The sequence below is a fragment of the Cyanistes caeruleus genome, chromosome 3 (assembly GCF_971803275.1).
Source record: "Cyanistes caeruleus chromosome 3, bCyaCae1.hap1.1, whole genome shotgun sequence".
In the NCBI taxonomy this organism is placed as follows: Eukaryota; Metazoa; Chordata; class Aves; order Passeriformes; family Paridae; genus Cyanistes; species Cyanistes caeruleus.
Genome location: NC_141703.1, coordinates 84,961,851 through 84,988,500, shown reverse-complemented (window position 1 = coordinate 84,988,500; position 26,650 = coordinate 84,961,851). Strand labels below are relative to the sequence as shown.

The 26,650-nt window shown below is 41.8% G+C and overlaps 3 protein-coding genes across 8 annotated transcripts in view; 1 reads left to right on the top strand and 2 right to left on the bottom strand.

Annotated features, from left to right (window-relative positions):
- Positions 1–334: 334 nt before the first annotated feature.
- ALG8 (ALG8 alpha-1,3-glucosyltransferase) lies at positions 335–26,641 on the bottom strand. 3 transcript variants are annotated; one of them, XM_086882327.1, is made up of 13 exons: positions 26,606–26,641; positions 10,306–10,384; positions 9,089–9,282; positions 7,541–7,650; positions 6,125–6,192; positions 5,450–5,576; positions 4,766–4,869; positions 4,530–4,650; positions 4,103–4,242; positions 3,510–3,649; positions 2,727–2,824; positions 2,219–2,291; positions 335–955 (listed from the first exon to the last, which is right to left on the bottom strand). In XM_086882327.1, the coding sequence occupies exons 3-13, from the start codon at positions 9,190–9,192 to the stop codon at positions 724–726; spliced, it is 1,317 nt and encodes a 438-aa protein (XP_086738453.1). In that variant the 5' UTR covers positions 9,193–9,282; positions 10,306–10,384; positions 26,606–26,641; the 3' UTR covers positions 335–723. The 3 variants fall into 3 exon arrangements, with proteins under 3 accessions (XP_086738453.1, XP_086738452.1, XP_023777660.1); XM_086882326.1 differs by lacking the exon at positions 26,606–26,641 and adding an exon at positions 11,148–11,393; XM_023921892.2 differs by lacking the exon at positions 26,606–26,641 and adding an exon at positions 11,292–11,393.
- The window catches only part of USP35 (ubiquitin specific peptidase 35), a 41,407-nt gene continuing 26,216 nt past the window's right edge, over positions 11,460–26,650 (top strand). The window contains exon 1 of one of the 2 annotated variants that reach the window (XM_086882320.1): positions 11,460–12,018. The gene's annotated coding sequence lies outside the window, so the exon portion shown is untranslated. Of the gene's footprint in view, positions 12,019–24,965; positions 26,136–26,650 lie in introns of those variants that run through there. The other variant, XM_023921872.2, reaches the window with a different exon arrangement.
- On the bottom strand, positions 13,733–26,645 carry KCTD21 (potassium channel tetramerization domain containing 21). 3 transcript variants are annotated; one of them, XM_023921920.2, is made up of 2 exons: positions 26,606–26,645; positions 13,733–18,305 (listed from the first exon to the last, which is right to left on the bottom strand). In XM_023921920.2, the coding sequence occupies exon 2, from the start codon at positions 18,273–18,275 to the stop codon at positions 17,493–17,495; it is 783 nt and encodes a 260-aa protein (XP_023777688.1). In that variant the 5' UTR covers positions 18,276–18,305; positions 26,606–26,645; the 3' UTR covers positions 13,733–17,492. The 3 variants fall into 3 exon arrangements, with proteins under 3 accessions (XP_023777688.1, XP_023777678.1, XP_086738454.1); XM_023921910.2 differs by lacking the exon at positions 26,606–26,645 and adding an exon at positions 24,661–24,747; XM_086882328.1 differs by lacking the exon at positions 26,606–26,645 and adding an exon at positions 23,783–23,873.

Sequence of the window (26,650 nt, the reverse complement as noted above, 5' to 3'; positions counted from 1 at the left end):
TTGTGCAATTTTACATTAATTACAAATACAGCTATGTAGCCACATCATCTGGTACATTTAATGGTGTTAAAATACTTACTTGAATAGCATGCCTCAATTTGGTCATCTGGTATAAAAAAAAGAACTACTAGAAGAATATTAAAACCTATTTGCAAAGTATCTATGAAACAAGGAGAAAAACAGGACATGGACATATTAAAACTTGGTATTTGAGTGTGCACGAGTTTGACAAAGCACCTCAGGACAACTTTCCAGCTACACACTACGTCCTTGGTTGTATGGGTGTCCCTCAAAACCAGGGTTTAGACAGCAGCTGAAATAATGCAAGAAACGCTTAAACAAAAAATACCAAGTTTTTAATTTACAAATTCCATAGAACACAGTTACAATGCTCTCCTATACAGCAATCATCCCTCGTAATTTGCCACAGCAACTTCTATTCAAATACAAAACATAATGGGAAAATCAGGCAGGTTTTCCTCAGGACAGAAGTCTGGACCTTGTTCAGCTTCACAGTTTACCTGCAGCCCTCCCTGTCACCGTGACAGTGCTTCTGATCAGAGGTATCCTTGTTGGGCAGTACAGGAGTGTTGAAAGAAGAGCTCCCGCGTGGTGATGGCACATGTACACTGTGTCTCATCATGGATGGCCTTGTGACAACCCCTTACCATGCCAAGAATCCCCTCCACGGGGTATCCTGGGACTGGTCCCAGCACCGTGGCTTTACTCAGCCTTTTGTCTGACAGAAATTCTCTCAGTCAAGACAGAGATGTAGAGTTTCAGCCAAGCGTATGTGATTCCCAGAGCACAGTACACAGAGGTCAGCAACAGGGGGACAAAAGGGAAGTGCTGTTTCCAGGGGGTCAGGGGAAATATGATTTCACAGAAGATTTCCAAGGGCACTAGTTGGATGAGGTAGATTGTTTCAAGCCAGTTAAGCAGAGGTTTCTCTCTCCTGTCAGAGAAATTAAAAAAGAGATACTGTTAAAATATATGTTAACTTAAAATAACTATTTTGTTTTTCAGCTATTCCGGTGTGAAAAGGATCTCCCATTAGATTGCAATAATGATTTAAATAACAAGTTAAGGAGTTTCAGTAGCAAAAAAACACAGTGTGATAGCCAAGAGTACAGCTCAATGTCCTTATCAAGTTCCAGGGTGCCTTGGAAGCCTAAGGAGAAACCTCATCAATTGCTCTGCTTCCCCTCACTCTATTTCAGTGAACAACTGAACAGCCCTCCATACAAAGACTTGTTCCACCAAAGTTGTTCTGTAACCAAAGACTAGAAATGTCAATTTTTTTAACCTACTCCCCCCCCAAGCTTTCTGTAGGATGGACTTTTCTGTGAGCTGATCTCTCTTGCAAAGGACACTGATGGCAGGAGTTTACTACAGGTAGTTTAAAGAGAATTTCATGTTTTGGCAAGTTAATAACAAGAAAACTGCAAAAGCTCACTCTCTTAACAAAAATTAAGCTCCTATGGAGTTTTTTAGCTAGAGCTCTTGAGACAGAATGACTGAAGTCTTAAATTTAGAAAATCATCTACAAAAAGCATGTGCCTGAAGTACTGAATACACATTTGCAGTACTTCATTACAAACCATTAATTACAGCTTGGGTTTGCCCTGTAAGGTTTGGGAAAGAGGCAGGTGAGGACTGCAGGGGTTATAAGGATAAGCACTATCTTTGGCCAAGTGGTAAGACATCCACAGGCTGTGAAACTTCACAGGATGACTTTGGCAATTGTATGTTCTGCCAAGTACTTGTGGTTTTGTTGACAAATTACAGTTTGCAAGTGAGCATTATTTACAACCCGTCCCTTCCACATATTAGAATCCTGTTACTGCAAAAATCCACAGAACAATTTCAGATAAACAATCTGCAGACAAATCGGTAGTAAATGCTAAAACACCAAATTAAATCCTTAGAGGTTGCAGCATCACAACTCCATGCTTTAACAGTGCATGAGACCAGTGGGGATCTACAGCCTTCTGGGACTAACTGGGCAGCTGTCACAATAACCAGGATGTGCTGCAATAGTCCTAATTTAAGCACTGCCTCCTGAGAACAGAGGCAGCAGCATCTTTTGACTAGTAACACCTTAATTTGACTCTTCAGCATCAGTTTTCTCTGCTGTTTGTCCCTTGTGACAATGGCTGTTCCCAACACCAGAAGAAACGTTGCTGTTCCTGGCACCGAGATAAATTTCTTTAATTACCTGAATAGAGATTTCAGTGAAGAGAAGCTATAAACAGTAAACAGCAGCATAAGCAGTATTTTAATTGGAAGTTCTGAAAAACAAAGAACATGATGTACTTTTAAAATTCATTATAAAAAGCTTTTGCCATATATATTGCAGTATCTTTAAATCTTACTAGTCACATTTGTATTATCTGGCTTTATTTTCTCCAGACCTACATGTTTTACTGCTTAGGATACCTAAAAATAAACACAAGCATTTACTAAAGCAAATGCCAAGCATTTGCAATACACTTACTTCAATTATCAAAATAAACATTTTGAACACATAAATTATAATAACTATTTGAGATAGTAATTATATTTTATATATATTATTTGAGATAGCACTACAGATAAGATTTTCCTTTTCTAAAGGAATCACAAACAACTAGGAAGTAAGTAAAGCAAAAATGACAACCAAATCAAGACTACTGATCTCTATGTTGCAAACTAGATAAAAATTAACTAATAGAAGAATATTTTACCTGGTGGTGTGAACAGCAATGGAAAAAGTGAGAAATGCCCTGTTGTTGCCAGAATCAAGTAGATGCCAGCATCCTTGACTTTCTGAATAGACAATAAGCTAAAACCAGCAATAATTTGTTATGCTTTTGTCTTTTAGCCAAGAAACCTAATTTCAGCAGAACAATATACAATTCACTGAAGATGGAAGAACAAGTCAAACAGTTTCATAGTTCCCCCATCCCTGCTAACACTGGACCTGTGATGAAGTCTCCTGTTTCCAAACCATGTGGCCTCAGAGATAAAAACACAGGAGAACAATCAGCCAGGAAACCTTCCCTCAGAAAACCACACACCCACTGAAGAAAACTATCAGCAAGGCCCAGCACAAAACAAAAGCTTAAACATCACTAAATCTCTGAAGAAGGAAAATACAGTTTGTAGCAATACTGTCAGGCAGCTTATGAACTACAGCTTCACTTCTACCCCAGGCAGACATGAAGCTCTTTTGGTAGCAACTGTGTACTGTTCTGGTCAAGCACAGTGCAGAAGATCCCCTTCCTCAGCTGGCTCCTGAGCAATCTATCCAGCATTTTAAAATATGAACTGCAGCACTGTTCCTGAACCTCAACTGTGCCTGAAATTAATTTACTTTAAGTGCACTACAGTGTTACAGCTTAAGGCATTCTGTAAGAGTTCCTCTTTTGAAATATACTGAAAACAAAGTGATTCCCTTTGAGGATTCATTCCTCAACAAGTAGCTGCAGGTTCAGTTTGGCCAACTACTTTGTACAAAATTTACCTACCTTAAAGGCAGAATAGCAAGGAGTATTGCTTTCTCATGCACGTGCCAGCCAAACATGAAGGAGCTCAGTGCACAAAGAACAAGGCACTGTAGAAAGCCTCTGGGCCCTTGAGGTTTAAACCAAAGACAGAAAACAGAGGGCTAGAAACAACAGGCAAAAACAGGACTTCAGTGAAAAGCTTGGCAATCCTGAAGACAAGGCATTGTCCAAAGAGATTTGTCAATGTTACTAAACACCACTGCAGCCACGCTGTGCTTGTGTAGCACAAGGGTTACACTGCACTGGAGGAAATCAATCTGTTTGGATGTATGAGTAGAGACTGCAGGATTTCTGTTGAAATATCAGGATGGAAAAGCAGACTTAAAGACAACAGTGAACTTCCCACTATTTGTGTTGCATGCAAAAATTATCTGTCAATCTAAGCCACTAAACACATTTTATCAGTCACTACATATTAGTAACAACATTCTGTTGCTCAAGAATTAAAATTCATGTGAAGTAAATTACTATTGATGTGAATGGAAGTACTATCAATTAAAACCTATTAGGGACAAAGTGCATCAAATTAAAAAAAAAATATTAGTTGTTCTTACCAATATAGCTATGAAAGTACAGACTAATGTTGCCAGCGGAGTCACTGAAGGGAGGACAGTGTGCTGAAACTCTTGAACCAGCCCTCCTGTCATGGAGGCTTTAGGGATTTTTGTACTGTCAAGAAGATTGCACTTCAGCCCTAAAAATAAAACATAAAAAAAACCATAAACTGATGCTAACAAAGAAAATGAAGTAGCTGAACTAAGTACATGGCCAAGTTTTTTCTTTTTTTTCCAAGGATGGCAGAGGGAAGCAATTGGTCTCTGACCTACTGCTGATAACTTATGCACTGGATTATGTGGACAACCGTATGATTTATGGCAATCTGAAAACATCATTTATTGCCTACATTTCAAATGGGGAAGACTAAAATCTTTGCAGCTCTATCTGCAAACAGGCACCAAAAAGCAAGACTAACATACTGACCAAGAATTGTCAGTGCTTTATCCATGGCATTGTACAAAGCCCAGAAGTTGGGGGCCCAATAGGCATGGCAGAGACCTCGCTTGAAAGGGAAGAGCCGTGAAATGACTTGAGGCAGCTGACCCTACAGAAAACAAGAAGACCAAAGAAATGGCCTCTAGATGAGATATGGTTTATATTTTTATAACAAAATTTTCTAACTGTTCAGGGGAATAACATGTGAAAAAATGGGTTATTACCAATACTAGGAAGGGTCCCAGTGAAAGAGCAGAAACAAGACAGACAATCAGTCCCAGAAGAGTTACATGAAGAAAGCTGAAACTTCTCCACTTCAGGGATCCATCTACAAGAAACAAAGAGATTAAGGAAACAGTTGCTGTGGGAAGTGGAAAGGGAGACAAAGCATTCCCTGCTGACAAGGATTTGCTAGCACCTATCTAAAAGGGTTACACAGCCTTCTATGTCAATATATTAAGTTTCTTCCTTCAACAGCTGGCATTTCTTTTGCCCACACTGCAGCTCCTGCATTATACAAGCTTTCAGTATTTTCCAAATTTTCCTTCCCTAATTTACAGGAGAAGTATCAGGCATGTTTCATTGCTAAAAGGTGGGAAGAAATTCAACGGTCTTTGAAATAGCTTCTGATAATGTTTAATTGTTCCGTATCCAGAATAATTCTTAAGGCTTACAAGTGCCACCTGCAGCATTTTCATGTTGATCTTACAAAGAACTCCTAAAGAAACAGGAATTGTACAAAAGAAATCTATTTCAAAGATCTTTCAAGATCCTACCAATTCTGCTCTCAAGCAGAATTTTTGTTTGAATCATTCTCTTCCAATTGCATCTGCAGGTATGAGTGCTCTCCTAGTTGCACAGATTAACACCACTCCCCCCAAAAGCCAGTGAGGAAAACCCCATCTTACCTGCATTATTTGCAGTAAAGCAGTAGGATCGTAACAAATAAATGCCATATGCTGGGGCCACATACATGTAGATGTGTTTGAAATGCAGAAGAACAGCAAAAAGAAGAGCACCCTCCAAATACCTTTTCTGAAAGAAAACAAAAGAAAACCTAAGCTCTTCTCTTAGTAGTCAGTTTTAATGGTCCTCTGTTGTACTCCTAAGGTGATGGGACATTTATTATACATATTAAAAAGTATTTATTTCAAATTACAAATTCAGTAATGTTATGTGTAACAAGGAAACTATCCTGTCACACAATCACCTCTTCACAGCTTCAGAAGTATGTTTTCGAAGGACTGGTGATTTGGAAGAAGATAAAATGCCAAGAAATGATACCACATTGCTCAGGGATAACACTGAATGTAGCTTTCTTATGGGGAACTGCAGCACTGCAGCATCAGCAAGCATTATGGTGAATTTAAAGTTTTTCTCTTCCCCATAAACTCAATAAATAATTAGACATTCAGTACATTCACACAGCTCAACATGAAGCCACTACCATTGCCCACAACATAAGCAGCCCTGTGATGCACCCAAATTAATTATTAATTATATTAATATTAATAAATTATTAACTATATTAAAGCACCCAAAATACACATGGCAACAAATAGACAAGAGTCACTTGGGTTTACCTGACACAGCCGAGCAACAGAAAGAAGCATCAGCCCAAAGAGGAAGCCATTGTACTGGAAGTGAATATCTGAACTTGAGTCAAGGAATAAAAAAAGCTTTCTTTACTACTATGTTTTCTGGAGAAGACTCAAAGTTATGAGGAATAAATTAAAATGGAATTTAAATCCAAGAAAGCAACCTTAAATTCACACCACACAGACACAAGTAATTTTTAACCTTACCTGTAAGTACTGTTAGACACAAAATACACTAATGAGGACATATTACCTTGATAAAATGGAACACAACAACCTACATAAGCATTGTACAACTTCTGTAGCACAAATCAAAAAAGGTTAAATCTCCACTTTAATTTGTAAGTTATTAGTTTCTGCCACATCTTAGTTAATGGATGGCGACAGTAGACCTGATTTTCCTACCACCTGTAAGCAGGTAACATGCACAAGAACTGTGACAGAGAAAATGAAGTCCTTCCTTTAAAATGTACACTGTGCCAAGACTGCCTTGCAGTAATTTCAATTTCCAGAGTTATTTTTATATAGGATATGGACCTGTTGGAAGGCATTCAGAGAAACCATGAAGATGGTTCAGAGGGCTGGAGCACCTCTACTACGGAGACAGGTTGAGATAGTTGGGGTTATTTCAGACTGAAAAAGGGAAGATGCTGGGGAGAACTTGTAGCCCCTTTAGAAGGTGCTTTGAGAGCTGGACAGGGACATTTGACAAGGGCATGGAGAGATAGGGCAAGGGGGAATGGTTTTAAACTAAAAGAGGGAGATTTAGATTTGATATTAGGAAGAAATTCTTTATTGGGAGAGTGATGAGAGACTGGCACAGTTGCCCAGAGAACTTGTGGATGCCTCATCCCTTGAAGTGTTCAAGGTCATGCAGAATGATGCTTTGAGCAACCTAGTCTAATGGAAGGTGCCCCTGTCTAAGGCAGGGGGCTGGAACTAAATGATCTTTAACATCCCTTCCAATCCAAACCACTCTGTGACTGGTAAGTTTAGAAAGACTTCCTAATTCCCATATAATGTTAACCAGTTGAATACAGTCTGAATCTTGAAGCACTGTGAAGATTTTCCTTGCCATGGGACAAACTTGGAACCACACCCAAAACACACAGCCTCTCTGGTAATACTGTAGGCAGGCAGAGGAACAGCCAGCAGGAACAGGTACATTGCTGCCAGACTGGTTGGACCTCCTCCACTTCTGGCAAAACAGACCAAGAACTAACTTCCATTTTGCCAAACAGTAGATTCTAAGGAAAACAAAGTTATTTCACTAACCCCTGAAACAAACCCAGCAGTATTACTTGCAATGACAGCAATAATATAGGATTGTGCCACAAACTGTAACAGGTTGTTAAAAAACCAAACAAACCACAAACAACCCACAATGGTTTGAAAGGATACGATCCACAATTAACAACCCAAAATTCCACAGGAGCAGAACGGCAAGAATAAATGTTGGTTTTTCCAGGATATCCTTTGCTGCTCGTTTTCCATTTATACATCTACAGCACCTAAACAAGAGCAGAAGAAACAGAAGCTTTAATTCAAGCATACAAGCAGAAACACTGTTGGTTTTAAGAGTTAAGAACTGCACTTACTCTGAAGTTAGCTATTTAACCAGGATCCAAGGCAACAATAAAATTCTTGCTAAATTCATCAAAGTCAGACAGTATCATGAACATGAACAAAGTTTAGTAAAAAAAGGATTTTCAGTTTCAATAGTTGTTGTGTGTTCCACATGCTAAAGTTTACATTACATAACAGCCTCAGGTTCAAATCTCTCATTCAGTGAGTGTTAAGCTGTCACAGCCTGCTTGCCATCATGAGCAGTGTATTGCTACTTTTGGAGACAACACAGGGAGTCGTATTTAAGGTCCTCAGCTGGACATGAACCTTGCTACCACTTCCCCCTGCCATATTGTGAGTTATTTCTGTTGGTTAAAAGCAACTTATTACTTCTCAGTGTGAAGCAATATGGCTCATAGGACTTTTGAAATCAGTCTTAAATCACATTAAAGAGTTACAATGATTTGTGTTGAAATAATATTAGTGCAACCTCTCTGCCATGAGCAGAACACCTTCCACTAGACTGGGTTGCTCAAACTCCCATCCAACCTGGCCTTGAATTTTTAAAGGCAGAGGGCATATACCACCTCTCTTGGCAAAATGACCTGTGCAGACACCAGCCCTGAGCCTACAGCCTCACACACATTCATCCGTGAATCAACAATAAAAAGAAAAGGAGTCACAATGCAAAGCTAGCCCATTTCAAATAAAGAAAGTAAATAAAGGAGCTTAGGCAGTGCTCCAATCAGAGAATTTCCTACCCAGTTTTCAGCAGAAAGAATAAAATTATGGAAGACTCTTACAGCCAAATCATTAAGTTAGGCAATGTATTTCTCAGAACACCCCACCATGCTACTCTTTAGAAATAAGGTAAATAATTCTTTACAAAGTCAAGCCACACTGAAAGCATCCAATCCTAATTACATCAGACTTGGAATAATCAGTTTATCATCAAAAACACTGGAGCACCTTTGTATATTTGATGATACTGCCATTTTGTGACAAATTTCCTTTATGCTTCTACTCTAGAAGAACAGAGTAATAAGAAAAGTAACAGGAAAAAACATGTTCTGAGCACACCAGCTGTCATGCAACTCCTATAAAATGAGTCCAGTGACAGAAGCAAACCCAAGCACAACATGTGAAACAGCAGCTGGTGTCCGAGTGCCTGCAAATCCATCACATGCTGCGCAATTGTATCTCCAAGAAGAACATGTTAACTTGTGTTTAGCAGCATATTCCAAGATTCTCCTTGAACAGGTTCAAGCAACTCTGGCATTTCTCTTCATTTACAAGTCTATTTGTACAAATAGTTACTTGTTGTGGCTGCAGAACAAGCCCACGTATGAAAGACTACCCACTGTCCGCAGAATTAAGACTTACTCATGAACTGCATATATGAAGAGGGTATCTGTAAAGATGACAGAAAGCCTTTGGAAGAAGATGGTTGCACGACTGGCATAATTCAAGTTTTCAATAACCAACATCTGGGGGTCAAAGTACTTGGCAATGTGAGAAAGTGCATATTCAAACCAAGCAAAAAATGGTGGATAATCCAGGGTCCATTCCGAGGTTGCCTAAAAACAAGATTAAATAGTTTGTAACAAACCATGCTGTTTGCAGTCCTTCAGGTAACAGCTCACTGCAGCAAACCAGCTGATGCATTTTCTCTCAGTAACCTCTGAATCAGCCTTGCTCCAGCCTCACAATTGCTTTCACTCAGTTAACAAGTTTTAACTATCGTACAACCATATAAAGATCCAACAGCATTATGTGATCTCTTCCCATAAGGACAGTTGTTATGCCCTGACCAAGAATTAACTCCTTGGCTGTAGAAACAGGAGAGGAAGAGGGATGAACAGAGCAGGTTGGGATGGGGTATATTTTTCAGTGAGTGTGTTCCCAGATGCTTATGCTGTATTGATGAAAGGCATCCTATGCTCTGGCATGGGGTTAATGCTGGCATTATAAAAATCTGTTTGTAAAACAGTCCTTGGATCAGTCCTACAAAGTTCTGATGTGCACAAACCATTGACTTCTAGGTGCTTATGTGGACTATTAGACACTACATAATCTATCCCTGTACTCCAGCAGATACCAGGAGACAGATTAAAACCCAATTAGGTAGGCTGAGTCTATGACAAACGTAAAGATGATTCATCTAGATAAAAATCAATGCATGCTACTACCCCACCAGCAAAGGTTCAAAATTTCAATACAGTGATTGAAATCATAATAGATAGATGTATATACCCATTAGCATGATTCACTCTTTATTCTGGTAACTGTCTATCACTAATGAGAAGAGCACACACCCCAGCAATTTAAGAGTACAGTGAAGCTTGCTCTTCTGCTACACAGCCTTTCCAATAAGCCACGTGCCTTAACTGCTTTTCCCATTTTGCCTTCATAAGTACTTGCAGCTTCCCAGCTAACTTTCAATTTTTAGCTAAATGCTACACAGGGCCAGCAAATTGTGAACGGCATCTTTTTGTCCCACTACATGACAGTCACCAACCATCTCTTCCAGCATTCACAAGGTCTGTCATACCCAATGTGCTTGTAATTTATACACAGCTATATACCCCAAATGTCCTTACCTCATAGTACCACTGAGAGAGGGGCAAGTTGTGGGTGATGGCAAGCCAGTTCCTATGGACTTCAAAATCTGTGGAGTAACTACAGAAGATGTATGTTAAGAGTCACATACACACATGCACTTAAAAGGGAAAAATTTCAGAGCACATTACCACATGCAGGTAAGAAGGAAGCCTCTATTTATCAGCTCTTGGACTCCACTGTGATCAAGTAAGCGAAACAGTAACAACGGTGCTGCTCAACAACTTTGTTCCAAAGATGTATCATAGAATGAGTTGGGAGAGACCCTAAAGACCAGTTCATTCCAACCACCCTGCTGTGGGCAGGGACACCTTCCACTAGACCAGGTTGCTCAAAGCCCCATCCAGCCTGACCTAGAACACTTCCAGGGATGGGATATGCACAGCTTCTCTGGGCAGCCTGTGCCAGTGTCTCGCCAACCTCAAAGTAAAAATTTTTCTCCTGACGTCTGATCTAAATGTCCCATTTTATTTAGTTTACAACCATTCCTTGTCTTATGACTGACCAACCATGTAAAAAGTCATTAATACAGGTGCTTATAAGGCAAGGACTATTTATAGCTTGGCTTCTTCGGACAATTAATGTCAAATTCCAAGTTCTAACTGAAGTTTAACAGCAATTTTTTATGGTTTTTTTTCAGTATAAAACCGTAAAATTACAAAGCATTAATGTTCCAGCACACTTAGGCTGGAAAGGCCTTCCCGAGCAGCAGCCAGCCGGAACGGGCCAGAAGGGCTTCCACAGAGGAAAGCAAAGCCGTGCCACGCGGCCGAGGGAGGCAGCGCCGCCTCGCTTCCCTCACGAACCCCGGAGTCACACGGACCTTCAGGGCCTCCTGCGGACCGCAGCGCCACGCTGCCCGCGGCCGGCCACCCTCGGGGGTTCGCGGCAGCCCTACGCCACCCGCCCCCGTTCCATCCCGTTCCGTTCCGTCCCGTCCCGTCCAGCGCGCAGGGAACCTCCTTACTAGGCGGGGATGAGGAGGCACTTGAGGAAGGACACACCGAGCGCCAGCGCGCGGAACCAGCCGCGGCCGCCCGCCGCCATGGCGCGTGCACCCTACCCCGCGCATGCGCCGCGCCCGCCGCGCGGGTTTGAAGCGCGCGCGCGCCCCCCGCCCGCCCGCTCGCGGAGTAGGGAGGGGCTGCGCGTGCGCGGGAAGGGCGGGGCGGTGTGAGGCGCCGAAACGGGCGCGAGGGGGACCAGAGGAAATTTAGCTTGAGCATCAGAAACTCTTTGTTGAGAAGGTGGTGAGGCACTGGCATAGGAAACAGTTAATGATTAGCCTGCACGAACACAGATAAAGAATCCCATAAGAGAACACCTGAGACAAAAATCATCATTGGATCAAGAGGCGCGAGAAGAATGAGTGCACGGACTGAGGGTAAAAAAACTCAGGCACTTCTTTGTTGAGTGTTTCTCTGGGCAGACCCCCAGCTTGAGCTGAGCTGCTGCTGTACCAGGCTGTTACTTTGAGAAATCCAGCACCTGAGGCTGCTACAGGGAAGCTCGGGTTGAGCCCGAAGGAGGAGGAAGCAAGCCTGGGAGTGAGGGGGTGAACGAGGAGTTGGTTGGTGCTGTGAGGCCACCCAACCTCCCCTGGCCAGAAGCTGCTTGAAAGTACACCACCTTAGCTCTGCTCCAGGGAGGTGCCATCTCCAACCTGTTTTGCTGCTGCCCAAGTCAGCTTCCAGGTACAAAGTGCTCTTGGAGGAACAGGCTCAGTTTTTAAAAATATATTCCTGTCAGCCTGGAGGGTGGATGCATTCAAGTCTGATGCCTTTTTAGCTTCCTTACAGCAAACATCTATCTATCTATCTATCTATCTATCTATCTATCTATCTATCTATCTATCTATCTATCATACCTTATAGGAGCTGCATGGAATCATACAGTTAACATGTTCAATTTTTATTTTCCTGTACAGCAGCCATATATTATGGTTTGCTCAAGCTCAGGAACTAGAGACAAGTCTAACAGCAGTAAAGCATCAGGGTTTAAGAAGGCTTCTCATTGGAAAAACGAATCCTCTCTTTATAAATATTTGAAACATAAATGAGCTAATGCATTTTAAATGGTTTTGACTATTTACAAAGGCTCGTTCATCCAAGTTTTCTACAACTGCACAAATTCCTTGGGAGCTTGCAATCCCCAGCCACTGAGGTCGAGGTAAGCATTACAAGGAGGCAATGATTAGAGAAAGGGAAAACTAGAGGTGCAGCAAGCATCACTCATGCTTTTTTTCTCAATAAATATGTCAGGGAGAGCACTTCCTGCTTCACTCAAATTTTATTTACTACTTTCTAAAATACATATTAGTAACAGTTCACAGAAAGAGTTACAAGCAGAGGAATGCAATCAGATTTTTAAATGTGACAGCCCTAAGAGGCAGGCCCTCTGTGAAGGTGGTATGCAATAAAGACCATCTTTTCAAACACTATTGATTAAAAAGCACGGCCTCTAGTTCAAATCCTGATCAATGGGAAAATCCTGCAATTAGGATTTGGAGTAAGAAAACGCTGAGGGTAATGCCAAGAAGATGAGGAGAAAAGAAATTATTAGATATAGCCTTCCCCTATAGCTCCTTTTTTTTTTCCTGAATTCACAGGGAAAAGATTCCTTGTGTTATTCCCAAGTGAATCTGTGAGCTTGATCTGGATCTTTATACACAATCAGCCTTTCTTGCACAGACTATCTGTGATTGCCCATATTAATTCACATATGAGACTGTCACTGGGAGGGCCGCATATTAGCACTGCTTGTGCCCTGCATGTTTGTGTCCATCAGCATGTGGGTGCAGAATGGAAGTTAAATGTTTCAAAATACATTGAAATTCTGAGCAGTGGGCACCAAGTTCTGCAGGATGAAGTGAAAATAAAACTGCCCAGAGGAGTCTTCTTCATTACTTCTCTATTAATCTGTAAAGTATCAGAAGATCCTGGACTTGTTTTCCACAGTCTGTGGCTGAAGGCAGTATTTATCACTTCCACCAACCTTATATATGGACTCCACCTCCCCTTCCACCTTGCATTTTATTCCTGGAAATAAATCTGATTGACTGGAGATATTTGCTTCCAGTGAACTTAAGCAGCAATTTATACTCAACAACCCAGTGATAAAGTTCTAAGTACAGCAGTGCCAACGTTTGGTGATTTCAAGCACATGCAAATTGAAGCAAAGCTGCTTGCTCCTGAGAAGCTGCTATCATGACCCATATTTAAAGTGCATAATAGGAGATTAAAACTGGAAAGGACTAATGAATCATTCTAACCACAGACTCTTGTAGCAAAATCTTTGTCTCCATTGTTATCTTGCTGTTTTGTTTTTTTTTTTCTTTCCTGAACACATCAATATATTTTTATACTCTCACTTCTAAATCCTGGTTTTCTTGTTAATGTCATTCTTTCAGATCTAAAGTTTTACAACTTTATTGTAAATATTTTATTTCTTTACCACTGCCTGCCGAAACAAACACTCATCTCATCAACTCCTCCCAGCCTTTAACAGCTGTATAAACCAAGTCTCTCTTACTATTTATATACAGTTTCAGTCTCATCATTGTAACTCGATGTTGTTAGATATTTAAGAGATAGCAAGCCTAAAAACATGTAAAGAAATCCACGAGTGATTCTTTCTGGAGTCCCATTAAGATGTATTGTAACAGTGTTTTTGCCACATGAGAAACACCACTGTGCTATGCACATGTTCAGATCTGAGAATGCCACTGGACTACAGCTAAAATCTGCCCTAACTCTCGTACTTTTCTCCTCTAACACTACTGAACATCCTATTCAGTGGTCATTTAGGGGAAAAAAAAGAAAAAAAGAAAAGAGGCCATTAAAAAAAAAAATTGCAGGGCTTGGCCTCATTTTGTACACTAAGGTATTGAGGGAGACAGGCATATGGCAGAATCAGGAGTTATGCAACAAGATGTAAAAGAAAACAGACACAAAACTTTAAGGGAAGAAAATGTCACTCGATCCTTTCCAGGAAAAAAAAAAAAAAAGTTTGCTCTGAAAGTGAATATTCCACTGAACAGTGAAATAATTTTTAGATGGTATTGCTAATAAATGCCAAATGCTTTCCATGACTAGTGATGGGGTTGTGCTATACTTAGTAGGCTTTGTGCACATTTGCTTCTCTTTAATTCAGGAAAACTCTTGAGAAGAATCATTTTCAGTGCTGTTGACTGGTAAACAAGAGCAAGTTACACCTCCAGGGCTCAGAAAAAGAAGGTAAACAAAAAACAGCTATTCAGATAAAATGCAAACAAATGCTCTGGAGAGAGAACATTCCTATAAACAGTCATTATATCGTAACTCACAGACTGCAGAATTTGGGAGCAGCTATAAATTAAGCTTAGTGTAGAGTCTGAAATAGCAGCTGCATTTGTAGAACATATGTTTGACTGCAATCACAAGTGATTCACTTACCGCCCATTTCCAGTATAAATAGTACCTCATACTTTTTTTTACATGTTTATTGTGCTTAGCAAGTTTGAGGTACCTCAAGTTTTGCTGTTCCTTCCAAAGCATGGCTTTCACTCATGTCTTTATACTGGTTGGAAATTTTGCATCTATATACACATATAAAAGAGAGATACTTTGCATCTCACTGTCTATTAATAAATGACAGAGATCTGGGGCCAGCTGTACCTTTTACTGACTTGGCTGCATGAACACAAATAAATGTGTTCATCTTTTGCATAACAGACTGATGGGTTAAAGCACTCCAGGTGAAGATGAAGATCTGAGTCCAGTTCTCTCCTTTTACAGACTACTCTTACTTGCCTTTCAACAAAAAAAAATTAAAAAATGCAGTAATGATTCAACTCTCCCATGGAATATTTCATTTTACTGAAACAGAATGGAGCAGTACTGATCCACAGCTCTAAAGGGTATAGGTCAGACCTTCCCCCTCCACCCTTCCAAATGAGTTCTAAGCCCACTGCTCTTACCTTTGGATAAACTCAAGCTGATAGGAAACAAATTCCTACCGGTGAGTATTATTTTAGTCATGACATACAAAAGCTCCGGTTACAGGTCATTTAACTACTCTACTCTTAAGGGTCTGGGTTAAAAAGAAATACTGTCAAGAATCCCTAAAATCTCTGTTATCATGAATTCAGCAACAGCATATCTGTTTCAAGTCACAGATTTGATGAGAGGGTTCTTTTAACAGATCATAATCATATTACCAGCACCGATCACCTCTGTCAGCGTCCAGCTACTTGTATTATACTTGTATATTGACTGGCTAACTTGTATTTTGTAATTCAGGACTGGGATGGAAAAAAAAAAAAAGAAATTCTTCCTAATGAGACTAAATATAGAAGAACATGGTGACTCAGACTGGAATTTGGTCACAAAATCCTGTTTACAATCCTCAAAAATACACAAAATTTGCCACGTTTAATGGTTCTGAGGGCTTCAAGCCCAATCAGTGCCTTCTGACAACATGGTCCCATGTATATGCTGGTTTAGCACCAAGTCAGACAAAGGGTAGTGGTTTGTAACAACTGCAGAATGAGCATTTTACCCATCAGCATGCTGATTTGTGTTGTTCATGCAGTCACAGCTTGGGACAGTAGAAATACATTGACCACACTGGTTTTTTTTACAAGGAAAAAAGAAAAGCTTCTTTATGCTTGTTCACAGGTCAGCTTAGTGTAACAACAGAGTAGTTACTTCAGGAAACAAGAACATACAGAGTACTGAGCTTTGCAGCCCTATGCTAGAAACCTTTAGAAGCACTAAAACTCTAAATGCAAAGCTTAGTTATTGCATTTGCCCTTCTATCCCATGAAAGATACCTGAAAATGATTCAGAGGGCCTCTCATGCACTCACAGCAATCTGGTTAGGGAAATACAGTTAAGATACTTTTAAACATAATTTACTGAGAAAGAACCATCTTCAACGTGGCACAAATGATATTTAGAGACAACATGCAGCTAGTGAGTTATGATCTTAATTACAGAACAGACCAGGTGTGTAGGGAAGAGTTTGACGTCTGGTTTCCCACTGCCTTCCCTCTGGCAAGCTGACACTGAAGCCAAGCAAGCAGGTAAAATTCTTTAAGTGACCTGACCATTTCACAAAGATATTAAACAAAATAAAGGCTCAGTGAACCAGGGTAGGAAAAATGACCCTCTGCTTTTGTGATGAAAAGTGTTAGGTATAACCTGGTGAGAATGTTGTCTTTTCAAATGAAATCCATCCTATGCATTCCCATGCATTCCAGGTACTGCTGAAGGGAGTTATGCCCAAAAGAGGCTCAAATGTCTCGAAGACATTTGGGGGCCTCAGCCTCAAAATCTGTCTTCACCTTAGAAAGTTTCAGCAGCATCCTCCAGACAAATATTAACATTGTAAGAGAAAGAAAAGGACTAGTTGTCTTGGATGTCTTTGGAATGTAAAAGTAAAGGTTTAATCTTGGTTTATAATAATGCTATTGTCTCTTCTATGGCTTCCTTGCCAGTCACATTATTCCAACACAGCTTCCCTGAAAGCACAATAAAGCAGGGGCATCCTCACAGGGTTCAGAAAAAAACCCAAGTCAGCTTCACAGGGTGACAGAAATCCTTTGTTGAACGCAAAGAGACGGGATCCCTTACTCATTCGCAACTTGCACCATCCTTTACAGCTGTATTGAATACATGTGGGAAGGCTTCTTCTCCACGGATCCAAACAAGCTTCCTGAATGCTCTGCACGGGTGATACAGCAAGACATGGCAAATGTGCTTCTAGGGCTGTCTGCTGCACTGCAGCTCCATGGTACCTTTCACTGCATCCGTTCTCCAGATACATCCAAACCATGGTTACTGAACCCTCGCATCCCCTGGCAATGCAGGTTAAGGATCACTCATTTTCCAACTGGAAAATGTAGAGAGGACAGAAGTGATTTTCCCCAGAATTGTACAGCAGGTCAGAGGCAGAGGCAGAGACAGTGCCAGTCCTTAATTCAGGATGCTAGACAATATTGCTTCTGTCTGGAATATAGACACATTCTGAAAGGTTGTATTGGTAAGTACATTAAAGGAAAATCATCTCCTTGTTAGTGACTCTTAATCCAGATAAGCATGATTCTGAATTAGGCTGTAAGTGTGTTTTAAAGGGAAACACTTAACCTGTGTTATCTCCATGCTGGCACCACAACAAACAGCCATTCCTACTTGTACCGAATTAGGCGAATAATCTTATTATTCATGAAATCTGAAGTATGTGGATGAGCAGAATCTATGCAGAAACCATCACTCATGGCTATTTTCAGCACTTCTTCCACAAACACCTGGAAACTATTGATTTGCTTATTGTCTGGCACCACCCAGAGTCTCTTCAAGTTCTGCCTGGTGTACTCCTCTTCGGGAAGGCCTTCCACACTCGCAACCCAATCTAAGGTCAAGTGGTTGGGGTCCTGCAGGTAACTGGATATTGAGGAAAGGTTTCCATTGAAACAGTAGTAGAGTTTGGAACCAAGAAGCTTCAGGAACAGGCATGACGTGGAGAAGATATGAGCACTGAACACTTCCATGTTGGAGGAAGACAGGCTGTAAATCTGGGGTGCTTCTCGGACAGTGAAGTGAACGGTCTGGGTCTTCTGATCGAGGGTGATGTTGAGCATGGCATTTTTCTCTGCTTTAGAAAGCTCTACCTCCTTCTCCTGCAAGGCCTCAATCAGGGGCTGAATCTGATAAAAATCTACTTCCCGTCGCAGTAAGCCCATTTCCTGAAAATCTTCCGGGAGGTCCAAGTGAGAAGTTCGTAAAAAGTTCAGGATATAGCGGAAGATTTTGCCATCTCTGTCAATAAAGCAGTTGCCTTGGCTGTCCTTCTTGGTTGGGATCTTCCCACTAAACATGGCCCCCAGCATGGAGTCTGGAAAGCTAGTCAGAGTGGACAGAGAGGTGGTATAGAGTTTTCCTCCAACATTGAGCGTGATAGGTTCTGACATGATGGAAAAGTCACGGTGCTGGGACTAATTCTAAAAAAAAAAAAAATTAAAAAAAAATCCAACACCACACATTTAGTTGCATTAATCTTTTTGAAAGGTTAAACTACAGAGATAAATAGTCCTAAATATATAAGGGTAACCACATGGCAAGGATTCACCATAGAAATTAGAAGCGAGAAATTATGTTTTGAGGTTGTATCTTGAGAACAAGCATAAGGATGTTATTTCTTCTAACAGATTTGAACAGGACTTTGTTTAATTCAGTTTAGTGCCAGGAATCATGAGTCTTCCAAAACTTTATAATTATGCTAAAAGTAAATCTCTCCCACCAATACCTACAATGAGGGCTGACTTTAAAGTAGTGTTCTGGGCTTGTATGATCTCATTTCCCTCACAGAGAATTTAAAGGGAGCAAAGAAGGACGGGACAAGAATTGGACACAACCCAACATCTTCCATAGTGTTTGAAGATATGATTAAAGTCACAAAGCAGTTCAGCAGAATTCCCTGACGTATGTCTGAGTGCAGTCAGCATAACAGGGAGCCAGACAGCAATTGCTGCTGTAAGCACATGACAGTCTGTCGTTCCTTTCATTAAAAAAAAAACCACCAGACTTTCTCCTTCCAATGTGCTTTACCCTAGAAAACATTTTCTAATTATTTGGGGCCATATTCCAGTTGACGTCGTTTCCATGCAGAGCCTTTGCCATCAGCTGACATGAACTACAGATGCAATTTTAAGGTGCAGTCAAGCCTTAGGAAGGGGCATGCGTGGCCTCACCTTCCCCTCCACCATAACATCCCTTATGCCACCTCTGGCACTCATCTGATCCCACAATGAGCCAGTTTAGGAAGAAAACCCAGTATTTTCTATTCAGCATGCTTTGTTACATGTTGGAACTGGACCAATGCCAGGGCTGGGAAAAGCAAGGCAAAAGAAAGGAGCTGTGCAGCTGTCTCCACTGCAGTTCAGCTCAGCTGTCTTGGGTAGGCGGGCCATCATTCCTGCTACCTAAGGACCTGCAAATCTGTTTTTCCTTGTTTGCTGAATCTAAATCAATCAACAGTTCAGCAGGAAATTCACCAGTGTTTACTTACAGAGGCAGGAGGTAGCTCTTGCTGTAGTAACTACAGCCATTCAACAGAAAGCTGCTAAACAGCTCCCTTAAAATTCAACTTAAGTGCAGGCATTTTCCTAACTAGTAATGGAATAATCACAGACACTACCCACTATTATCAGCTCTGGAGTCACAGCAAAATGCAGATAGGGAGAAGGTCATCTGTGCTGGAATATCAATTCTTAAATGGCTACTAAAACCCAGATAACAGTGCTAATGGCATTCTAAAACAAATACACCTCTAGACAGCAGCACATTTTGCTAAGAAAAACACCCAACTAGGGCAGATAATTGACAAGTCAAAGGAGAGCCTGTCTTTAACTTGTTTAAGACTAACATTCCACTTTGTTCTTTAGTCCTTGGCACACTGCCTACATCCCACTGCACAATAATGGAAAGATGCAGATCTCTAAATCTAGAGTGCTTTCCCTGTGTGTCCCTTAGTTCCATGCATCCAGCAAAACTGGCAGATAAAGATGCATGTGTAGGCCAATGCAACACCACATGCATCGATGGCCACAGACCATCCTTGTGACTAACCTCAGCCAAATATACTCTAGAAAAAACAATCTGATCCTGTGCTAAACTCCCCTTGCTACTGTCTCAGCATACTTCCCACTCTTGAAGACTTCAACCCAATTTAGATTCAAGAGCTGTTTAAACTTGATCATGTGGAGGCTTCAACTGATCTAATTCTGTAGCACGAGTGGCTACCATACATTTTTCCCCTAAGGGCTTGCAATATGTCTGCAAAAGCATTGCTACAAGAACAATCAGGCATTCACAAAAGCAGCCTAAAATGGATTTTACTTTTTTTCACATTTCATCAAACAGAAGCTTCCCCATACCTCCCTACAAGTAACACAGTCCGTAGAAGCAGGACTGATAGTGATTCCAAAAGCCATGTTCATTGCTTCCCACTTCTGCTGCCCTTCAAGCTGCTGTAGACTAAACAACCCATTCTTCCTTCACAGGTGAAGCTTTCAGATTTTTGAGCCCAAGCTTGCTTATCCACACCATGAGAGTTTTTTTCTCACTCTGTCTGCCAGCCTTAGCCAGGCACAGAGCAAGATGTTTCCCTTGATGTGTCTGTGACAAGGCCTCATGTGGCAGAGTTTGTGGTAAAGAGTCACAAACACAAAGACCACCATGCAGCCCAAAGATACAGATCTTCATTTCAAACTCATCATCCGTCCTAGGTCTACTCTGATCCAACACCTCACTGATAGCCTGAATTAGAGGCTATAGCCCAACCTTAATGGATAACATTTAAATCACCTGTAACTGTATTTTCTTATCAGCAGTCCAAAAGGGGGGTTGCCAAAAAAATATGGGAGTAACATAAGCTCTCTGAAGCTGAAGACTGTATCTCTGCTGGCAACAACAGCATCAGAAATCTAACCAAGCCTTAGCTCTGGAGCTGGAAGAGTAGCACAGAGATTGGCAGCCTCTCAGCATGTGGGCTCTGCTCCTCCCCCACCTCTGAGCATTGCTCAGACAGGTGCACTGGACAGCCCATTCTGCTTTTGGCTACTGTGTATTCTAAAGACCCATACAGACTGGATTTCACTCTCCAGGACACCAGCCTGCTCTGATTTTGAACCTGCCCATTACCCCTGCACTATATTAAATTTTAAACATTTGATGATGCAAACATCTTGCCCATGGATAAGGCTGGAAGATAACTATTCCTCAGCTGTCATTCCTAATTGTCTTCTTTTTGCCTAATTCTTCCAATTTCTTAGAGATTTATATCCTCATAGTGTGAAGATGAATCTGATAGTCTGAGACCCTCAGAAGAGCCAAAAAACATGAGCACAAATGAGCATGAATGTCTACTAGATTTATCATCAGCCTGGACTTAATGCATTGACCAACCAACATACTTGACAGTAGCTGGGGAAAGTCAGTCTTTGCTGCTTTTTTCCCTAAAAACTGGTAAAAGTTGAAATTAAATGGGTTGTAAGTTTTCTCTCTTTAATCATTCAACCACCATTTGCAGCCCCTAGCATGGTTTTTCAAGCCTGGGTGCTTTGCTGATGTAATATAAAGGCTGTCCAAGAATGCAGCATGAAAATCACTTGGTGAGATTTTCACAAAGAGGAGGTACCAAGAACATCTGATTTTGGACATGGGAGGCTACGGATCTAGTGGAAGGTGTCCCTGCCCATGGGGGAGGTGGGCTGGAACAAGATGATCTTTAAGGTCCCTTCCAACCCAAACCATTTTATGGTTGTATGATTTTCTAACCTGCAGTCACCAAGGAGAAGTACAAATTGGGTTACAGTTCTTGGAAGCAGAGAATTTTGTGTAGCTTCTCCCCAAGTGGCATTTAAAATTCACTCAAATTAGGTCAGCTACAGATCTAATTTGACAGCTGAAGATGCAAATTTGGCTGAAGAACACAAGATTTATTTTGTGCTTCTAAGAGCAATCAGTTTTTAAGTACCTCTTCTAATATTATGGGGGGGAGGGGGAAGTCTACATTTGATTTAAAGTCATGATCTTATCACATGATGTAAATTGAGAGAAACCAGCAGTGCAGTGGTCAGCTTCATTAAAAAGTCAAACTCCTGAACCGAAGCTGTTGCCTGAGCATATAAGCATTTCAACCAACCACAGCTTGTAAATTTTAACTTGAGTTCTACTCCTAGGAGCATCCTCAACAGCTGCATAGAGAACATTTCTGTAATAACCCTCTCCCCCATGAGTTTAGTTCAGCAAATAACTGGTTCAAAGCTGGGAGAATGATGGGGATTGACACAGCAGGAAAGTATGCAAGTATGCAAAATGACAAAAGCTAACTGTTTTCACTGATCAATGCCTTCACGTATTTAGAATCATCATTATCATACCACTTTGTTTCATAATCATTTTGAATGTAGAACAGCTTTGGATAAGCTCTCCTGTATTCATCACATTTAAGAGCCCTTTAATTAGCTAATAAATAAAATTCTGTATACATAATTTAACTGACTGCCTTTTTCACCCAAGTTGGCAAAAACCCACAAGTGTACAGTAATCATCAAAACAAAGAAAAAGCCCCATCACTCATAATTTGCCAACGTAAGTAAAATGTAAACAAATGGCACAAATATTACTATGGTTTTTTTACCACTGAAAAAGGCATACAGCTGTAATCTATCCTTTTCAGTAAAAAGAATGCAGTTTAATAGAAAATCTAAAGTTATAGATATGTTTATATGGTTGACAAAAGATAGCTATAGCTCTCTCTATATATACATGTAAATACATAAATAAAGACAATTTAAAATAGGATTTCAATCAGGAAAAGAAATTTATTGCCAACACACATTTCACTTTAAAAATGTCAGGGAAGGAAAATGAATCAATCCTTCTGGATTTCAGAGGCAATACCCAAGATATGGATGAGTGGCCGATCCTAGTGTCATTAAGTGAATTTAATTAATGAGATTAATTAAACACAGAACAGCAAAGCAGAGCAATCTGTAATTTGGTTGAAGAGGATCATGTTGAGTTGTTAAGGTTTCCAAAGTCCATCCCACAGGCTGCTTAGGGCCTCTGAAGCCCTTATACATGGTATTAAAAGCATTAAAATTGTAGCATCCCCTGAAATATGAGTTAACATATGCCATTACAGAAATAGAGTTTTTGCTGCAAGATGTAGCATTACACAGCCATTTACAAAGTCATTGTTTTAATGGTTTTAATTTCATGGAATCACACAACTATAGAATGGCTTGGGTGGGAAGGGACTGTAAAGATTATTTTGTTCCAACCCACGCCTCATGGGCAGGGACACCTTTCACTAGATGAGGCTGCTCAAAGTCCTATGCAACCTGGCCTTGAACACTTCCAGGGATGGGACAACCACAGATTTTCTGTGTAGCCTGTATCAGTGCCTCCTAACCTTATGTCTTAAGTATTGCATGGCTGGCTAATTTTATCATGGAGCCTTCAATACCTCACCTGTGAAATATCCCTCCACAACTAAAACTTGGAAAATCTGTATTTAGGACAGTGAAATATGTGCAGCTGCTGTAAGAAATAGTTGAGGACTAACAATGAACCGCAAAATATATACAGAGGAAAAAGAAAAGAAAAATTAAAAAAAAAGAAGAAATTAATTATTTAGGCTGATGCAACAAATGATACCTAAGTGGCAACAGAATTAAAGCATGCCAGGGACCATTTCTGCTAAGCATTAGGAAGAGCAGTCAGACTAAAAACCACTCTGGCTTTTTGAGTGTTGCCCAAGAGAGCTGGTGAAAGCTACATCAAGTAGACAAATGTTACAAGAGACAGATCAGGCAGTGCTTTATAGGAAGTAATTCTGCCTTGGGAAGGGAAGGATTGATTTCAGCTCAAAAGGAAGCATGAAGAAAAAAAAAAAGAAAAAGCTGGGCACCTGTATGGCTGCTGGAGACTTTAAATGGGATTCAGCAAAAGATGGTTGTTGCAGGATGGGGCTCCAGTCTGCTCCATTAGGGAATATTAACTGTGAACACATAATCAGGCAAAGATGCTTCTTCCTGTGTGAAGCTTGTTCTGCTTTGGTTTTTTCCCCAGTTTCCCACGCCTGGCATGTATCAGTTTGCTCCACTGTGTCTTACTGAAATACATGTTTTGGTTTGAGGTAAAAATTCCAGTTTCTACAAAACACCTGAGCCCTGAGGAAACAAACAAACAAACCCTCATAAAGTTGAGAACTCCAGACCTGGACACAGCCAAGCCCATGGAACTTGCTGTAACTCTACCTGCAGAAGAGTTCTGTGCCTTGTCCCTTCTCCAGGGGACAACCGCATGGAGGAAATCCAAACCCTACAACCTCGTGCCTTTCTGTGTTAGGGGGGCTGCAAACATGGCAGTTTGAAGCCTAGAAGTCACCTCATGAAAGACAAGATAATAATAATAATAATAATAATAATAATAATAATAATAATAATAATAATAATAATAAAAACTAACTAAAGGGGGTGGGCAGAAACAACAAAAAATAGTATTTAAGGGTTTAACCCCTCCCCCCCCCCAAACCACACCTCAACTGACCACTTACCCAGCTCTCAGCAGACAGTTGGCACCAATGAGAGCTGAGTTTTAAGAAGAATTTTGGACAAAATCCATTGCAAGGCCCCCTTCATTTATCCCTGATGCACATTCACTTAGCCCATCCTTTACTATAGAAAGTTAAACATTTACAATACCGTCTCTGCACCCTATATACTTATTTATGGCAATCTTAGAGAGGAAATACCATGTTTTCTCATTGCTGCAGAACGGACCCACCTGATTTTGGACACTTAATATGAAACCCTCCAACTGAGCAGCACGTAAGAGGTTTAAATTCAGTCGGTGAAGCAGAGCATGGCGTGCCTGCCAGGAGCAATAGATCCCAAAATGAAGCGCCTGCGGGGAGGCACAGCAGCTTTTTGTTTCGGGATTGCTGTGGTGCCTCTGGAAATTTCCAGCAGGCGTTTGGGGAAAGGCCGCTCACCCCGAGGCTGGCACGGGGGACGTGGTGACGAGCTCTGACAAGGGACTCAAATTCCCAGCAGGCGTGAGGCAGGAAACGACGGGTCACCCTTCCTTTCTCTTCTTGCGACAGGATTGCTATGGATCTGCCGGCGACTGCAGTGCTGGGAGACAGACATACTGACTATCCACCTTCGGAGCGCAGCTGCTTATCTGCCAGTTATTTATATTTAATTTATACTTAATTTATATTTAATTTGCTGACCCTGCTTTGTTATGCACAGAAACGCTGTTCTGCCAGTGAGCCGCGTAAGGGATGGGAAAGCATGAACGGGAGTTTGGTAACAGCCCTGGTTTGCTGTGGGTACGATGGTGTGTGTTCATCCCTTTCCAAACCTGCACCTCCACGCCCTTGAGCATCTCCTGGGCTGCGTGCTTAGGGATGCGGCTGAATCCAGGAGGCTTCGCGTAGGCTCTCTGCAGATGCTGAATTTACGCATAAAGAGAAGGGGTAGGGAGGGAGAGGTAGGGAAATAAAGCTGGTGCCCAGTTAGTAAAAGCCAGGAGCGAAATAAAGCAAAGGTCAGGTTCCTTCTGCGAGTGGAGGAACAAAAGCAGCAGCGCACAGCAGGGAGCAGGAGAACGAAGAGAAGGTTAAGTGCCGCCGAAAGAGAACGGCTGACGACAAGATGGAGGGGGAGAGGGAGTGGAGAGCCACAGGGATGCGGCTACAGCCAAGTCTGGAGAATAAAAGCCAAAGTGTTGGCAGTACTCGGCGCTCCCCTGGTGTGACCTTCAACACCCGTGGGCTCAGGGGCTGCTGGGCGGGCAGTGCAGATGGCCAGGAGGGCACTGCCACCGCCTGCCAGAAAGGAGCTTGCTTGGGGTCTCGGGGCAGTGGGAGCGTCACTTTTCCTTCCAAGCTGATGGAGCCCTTTGTACAGTCCAATACACCCATTTAATGCCGGTTCTGGCAGAAGTTTTCACTGATTTTCAACGTCCTGTCCCAGCACCCATTTAAGTATGACTTGACATGCCTGGAGTATCTTCCAGATACTCTTTATTTCCTTCACGGGCCACTTTATTTTGTCTCTGAACAACTTCACGTCGCACGTGGTAGCCCACTGCCTGCTTGTTGGACACACGGGGTGGTTCAATAATCCAGTGCCCACCTCATCTCCCACTGACACCATTACTTCCAGAACATCCCTGCAATTAGAGAGCGGCTGATTCCCAGCACGGATGCTGCTGCACCACAGCAAAACCCACTCAGAAACCACGCCAACAAGGTAGGCACCACCCAGAATTAGACCCTCTGGAGAGAATGTATCACGTCCATCGCCCAGCTGGACCCAGCTGGCTGCGTGTCCCGGGTGTGGGCATACAGGACTTGGATTCGCTGTGAATACTTAAATTTTGGAGAAATTTCATTGGAAGGGGGCAGGGGAATGTGCAAAGTTTGCAGAGTGACGCTGAACCCCGACCCTGTTACGAACAATCGTAGGTACGGCTCCTCCCTATATAGCCAGGCGTTCACACTACTACGTTAGCTTAAAATGCTAAAAAAATACAATCCCAAATTCCCCTTCAGAAGGGGCTCGCCCGTCCTTCCCGCATCCCACAGCGGACCAGCTGCGCGGCTCCCGGCAGCAGGTCCCCCCTTCCTCCCCGTGCCTATGTCCCCCGTTCCCCCCTCGGGGAATTCCGCTGGGGGTGCCCCCGGCCCTCCCCACGCCCCCCAGCCCCACCGGGGACCCACCTGCGCCCCCTCCAGCCGCCGAGCTCCGCCGCTGGCCGAGAGGCG

Coding starts and splice junctions, on each gene's coding strand:
- ALG8 (XM_023921892.2), bottom strand. CDS start 11,371: ATGGCGGCGGGCGGCCGCGGCTGGTTCCGCGCGCTGGCGCTCGGTGTG. Junction 4,870..5,449: donor CTTTACTGCAAATAATGCAG/GTAAGATGGGGT, acceptor TGTTTCTTGTAG/ATGGATCCCTGAAGTGGAGA. Junction 956..2,218: donor TCACTGAAATCTCTATTCAG/GTAATTAAAGAA, acceptor TTTCTCTGACAG/GAGAGAGAAACCTCTGCTTA.
- KCTD21 (XM_023921920.2), bottom strand. CDS start 18,275: ATGTCAGAACCTATCACGCTCAATGTTGGAGGAAAACTCTATACCACC.